This window comes from Ostrinia furnacalis, unplaced genomic scaffold (genome assembly GCF_004193835.3).
Source record: "Ostrinia furnacalis isolate ACB-3 unplaced genomic scaffold, ASM419383v2 OfSCF0704, whole genome shotgun sequence".
Classification (NCBI taxonomy): Eukaryota; Metazoa; Arthropoda; class Insecta; order Lepidoptera; family Crambidae; genus Ostrinia; species Ostrinia furnacalis.
Genome location: NW_021130943.1, coordinates 166,103 through 171,004, shown reverse-complemented (window position 1 = coordinate 171,004; position 4,902 = coordinate 166,103). Strand labels below are relative to the sequence as shown.

The following is a 4,902-nucleotide window of genomic DNA, read 5'->3' as shown; positions in this document are numbered from 1 at the left end:
TATTGTGTTTTACTTGATTTTCTTTACTTAATAATTATGTGCAATTTATTCTAGAAAAACTGATATTAGATTGTATTTTATTGATAATTCTGTCCAATCTTGGAAACCTTCCGACGATTCGGATTAGTTGTGATTTTATCACCCTATGTTGGTCTAATAAATAACATTATCTGTTGTTATCACAAATCTATTAGAAATCATATTATTATTTAACATTATCTTACTTTAAGTACGTACTTATCAGTCAGAAGTTAAACAAGTGAAAATGAAATGACCAAAAATAAATTTCAAATATCTCAGTCATGTATTCAGAATGCATTTCTTTCAGCGTTCCTCATGAGTCCAATCATCTTGTTGTACAGGCGATGTCTGACCCCAGACCCCCAAATGAAGTCCAAATGGTCAAATGTCGGAGAATCCATTAAGAAGGATCCCTTTACATTTGGTAGCCTGTCAACCAATATTCTGACATCCTTGTAGTTGGTAGAGGCATCGTTGACAGAGTAGTAGATGTATGTAGGAGCCGTGACCAGGTTGAGGTCATAGTCGGGGGGTATTCTGCTGCCATAGATGAGGCGGTTGGTGATGGGATTGTGATCGAAGCGCCTGAAGGTGTGGTGGTTGATACCTTGGCCGTAGTGGGTGAACTGACGGATCGACGCGCCGGCTGGAGCGTGCCCGAGGAAAAGTGGGATCATGGTCTGCAAATGAAAGGAATTACATTAAAAATTCATTTTATCAGCTAAAACAAAATATATCTTAAATAGAAGAACTATACATACCTGATTAAAGTAGTCTGAAGTAGCGCTAACCACTATGGAAGAACACATTGGCTCGAAAATGGATCCAACGGTGCACATGTTCAAAGCAAACCACTCAATGAACTCCCGGCTGCCAAAGATTTCACCGCGGCCCAACGCAAAAGCAGCAGGCTAAAAATTAAAATAAACTAGTTTAGAAAAAATATTTATATGGGGTGTATCCTACTATTATCATAGAAATACAAAAGAGGGGGCGCTGGGTGGGCCTTACCTCAAGAATGTGTATATACGGTGCCAGATTTGAGTAAATTGAATGAGAATTGTGTTCAAAGAACGCAGCAGGAGCCATTGCTTGGAAGGAAATGAACTTCTTATTATATTCTGGATGCAGAGAGTTCAGGACGAGGAACGAGGTGCCTCCTTGGGAATGTCCGATGTAGTGGTATCTGGTTTGGCCAGTGACCCTCTCGATGTAGCTCAAGCAGGCTGGTAAGTCGATATTGCCGATCTCGTCCCAACTGAACCTCCAGAAGTTCTGGTTGCTTCTGTCATTGGGGTCGAGGGTGGTGTGCCGACGGGAGTAGAAGTTGCCGCGAGCGTTGGCCAACCAGACATCGTAGCCTTCTTCAGCGAGGACGTAACCTGAAAGTTAAGAATGCATCAATATAGTATAGAAAATTAAATGGCTCTGTGCCTATAGACAATGCAAAAATCGATATTGATTTAGATTCAACAGAGGCATACATGAAGTTTTTTATACCTAACGTTGGGAAATTGAAACAAAAAGAATGTAATTATGTCTTGATATTGTTTAAGCGGGAAATATTAAGTAAAGGTCAGACTCAATCCCTTTCATCAATAACAGTTATCTATCTAAAGAACTGATAATAAAGACAAACATGAAAGTAATGTTTTAGATTAAAATAATCTGGTGCGGAATTATTTGCAGTGTAAACGTATTACAATCAATAAGGATTATGATGTAACAAAAATTGCTTTCATGAAAAACAATAAATTGATTTCTTTAGAAATTAATGGAAAGAGTAATTAATTCGTAAGCACTTAGAAAACCCTTTCAAACCAGGATATCTAGTCACCAAGATTCATCACATTACTTCGTAGCGCGCTAAATTTGAGACCAGAGTGATCCAGAAATACAAAACCATGCATGCATAAAAAATAAACATTTCAAAAATAAAGCAAGTTTCGTGAATGCTAAAAGCTGAAAGATCTTTAAACTAACCAGTCTTTGCTCTACTTAAAGTTAAGTTTCAAAGAAGTAAAATTACCTATTGCGTTTCCAGGCCCGATGACCAAGTAATCGGCAGATGACGACATCATTCCATGCATAAGGAAGACCACTGGCTTGTTCCTAACTGGTTTGTTGTTCCGGTCTCTCCCATGTGGAATGCGGTGCATCGTGAGGATGTAGCCATCAGGAGTGATCACTTCATGGGACTCAATGGGGTAGCCATATTTGGCTACTAGACCCGGCTGAAAACAAAATTGTCTTTAAAAATACATCAAAAACTGAATGCTGGATTTCCAGATAAAGTTTTTTTAAGCAAAATGTATGCTAAAAGCAAATGGGTTCATCATTAACATCAAGACAAAGGAACAAAATCCTCCAGTTACACAACATTGATAAAGATTTCCAAATGTTGCTAAACACCAATATTTTATGAGCACTCCACCTACTCTTTTGTTTATATCTGGTTGAATCCACCAGTCATAGGATCAACGGCATGCATGAAATGTGCCGTATCTACTGTAATTTTGACTTGTTAAGTTAAATTATCATTGGGAGAGGCCTTTGTTCAGCAGTGGATCATGTGATTGAAATGGTGATGATTAAGTTACGTCTCTCTCGGACTGTGAAGATCTCTCGGAGTATTTTTTCGATACTTTTGCTAACCATGGACATCGCAATTATAAAAAAACTGAAGATTGTACTAAACAAGGACAGTGGACTTACAAAAAGCTAACATAATAGAGCTACCAAATACCCACTTGCGGCCAAAAAGCTGTATTGTTCTACATTGAATTATATGCAACATGTCTTGCAAAGATTCCACTCCAAAAACATGTAATAGATTGACTGTAAGCCTAGGCGCAGACCACCGATTTGGTATCGGCCGATTCTTCATACAAATTAGAATCGGGCCCAACTATCGGTCAACGAAAATTCGGTGGCCTGCACCTAGGCAAGGTTTGCTCCAAAAGAACAAAATCTAAGTCTAATTACCGCTAAAATATCACTTACCACGTCCAGTTTTGCATCTTCAATGATGTGGTTAGAGTACCTAGCAGACGGCTTGCTAGCCACCAGCTCATCAATGAAGTCTGCATGAGGGGACCTTCCGGCCAAAGCCACGGCCACCGAGCCAGCCACCAGCAATAGACGTAGCATCTTTACCAATCTCTGGGTAGAACTGTTTACCGAAATCACGGCAGGGGAGTTTTAAAAGCGTCGCAGCTCGGTTGCACTGTCTATTGATAAGCGGATTTGACAAATCGTCGGATAAGTTCTATCACCACGTAAGTAATTTTTTTGCGGTTTTGACATATTGATGTCGTTAGCTGGAGAATCGAAAGACGCGTCGTAACGTCCAAGCTCCTAAAATGTTGCTGAAAATGACTTATTCGGTGATAGAACTTAAACGACAAAATTAAAATTTTAAAAATTAAGTCAGTGCCCTGAGCACGTATAAATATAGATCTCGTTACGGATGGTATAGGCCTAAAACTAGGGTCTGAGATACGGAAGTGGTACAGCGGGGTGACATGAGATTTTAATGTGACAAAGCATATAATGAGATCTGAAGTCGGTGACGTTTGATGTTACAAAAACATCCTCCCGTGACGCTCCCATGCCTCAGCAGGCACTGACTGAGTAAGCGCTAGATCTGTTTCTAAAAAAACTAAAACCCAACTACGACAAAAAACGACGAAGTTGCCAATGTAGTTGCATAGTAATTTTCATGTTTGGAAAACCGCAGTCACACGTTGTCAAAGTGCTACGGTAGGTAGGTAGTTAAGTAACGTGTGACTACGCCTTTCCAAACATGAAAATTACTATGCAACTACATTGGCAACTTCGTTCAGTTCAGTATTCTGAAAATCTTGTTTTATACTTTTTCAGCGTCGTTTTTTGTCGTAGTTGGGTTTTAGTTTTTTAAATTTTTATTATTTGTACTATTTTGGTGTTAAAGTGTATTTATGGCGCATAATATGTATTAACAAAAGTTAAATTGATGAACTAATAAGTAGTAAAGAAGCTATGAACGAAAAGATCTGAATTATATGCAATCAGCCCATAAATACGGGTAAAGTCACAAGCAAATGCTAGTAATATATATATATATATATTCGAAATGTACAAGTAAAGCGCTTTCAAATGTTACCAAACACGGCATATTTATCTTAACTTTATTTTTTTACTCTGTATGTTTTGTCCGCTGGAGGGCGCCACATTCGATTTTGTGAAACCCCAAGTAGCCTATAACCAGCGGACAATTAAGACGCTTCTAATGATATGTCATTTGTCGAATTTTGATAAGTAGTTTAGAAGTTACAAGGGAACACATGAACATACATACATACATACATAGCCTGTCAAACTCATAACCCTCCTTTTGCTTTGCCGTAGTCGGGTAAAAACTAAACAGCTCCGCTACGGTTATATAAAGAATGTGGTTGCTAGACGATCATGTCTTTCATGCTCAGGGCACAGGACATTTTTATAAGTTTCAGCACTGACATTATTAAAGTATCTACTACTTAATAATTACTTAGGTAGTGAAAAAAATCTTCAATCAAAGTGACTTCTAACAACAAAGCGTTTAATTTCATAATTGATTTAAATAAATAATTTTGTGTCACCTGCCCTAATCTGCAAATTGATCATTATTTGTTGATAAAATTAATATTATTATCCGAAGACCTTGTAAGTACTTGCTAATAATCCGGTGCTTGACTGTGATTTTACCTACGCTACGTAATGTGATAGTGCCGTATTGATCGTCTTCCACTGGCCAATATCAAATAATTTTAAAGTTTTCCAGTACTACGCAATTCAGCAATTATATGAATCTATACTAATACCTATTATAAATGCGAAAGTAACTCTGTCTGTCTGTCT

General features: G+C 38.0%; 1 protein-coding gene across 1 annotated transcript; it reads right to left on the bottom strand.

The window, feature by feature from the left end:
- Positions 1–281: 281 nt before the first annotated feature.
- On the bottom strand, positions 282–3,222 carry LOC114349710 (lipase 3-like; the record flags this gene model as incomplete). The annotated part of the gene is made up of 5 exons (XM_028300180.1): positions 282–701; positions 783–932; positions 1,033–1,403; positions 2,051–2,255; positions 3,025–3,222. Coding segments are annotated over 5 exons (1,317 nt in total), but the record flags the coding sequence as incomplete, so codon positions are not given.
- Positions 3,223–4,902: the final 1,680 nt, after the last annotated feature.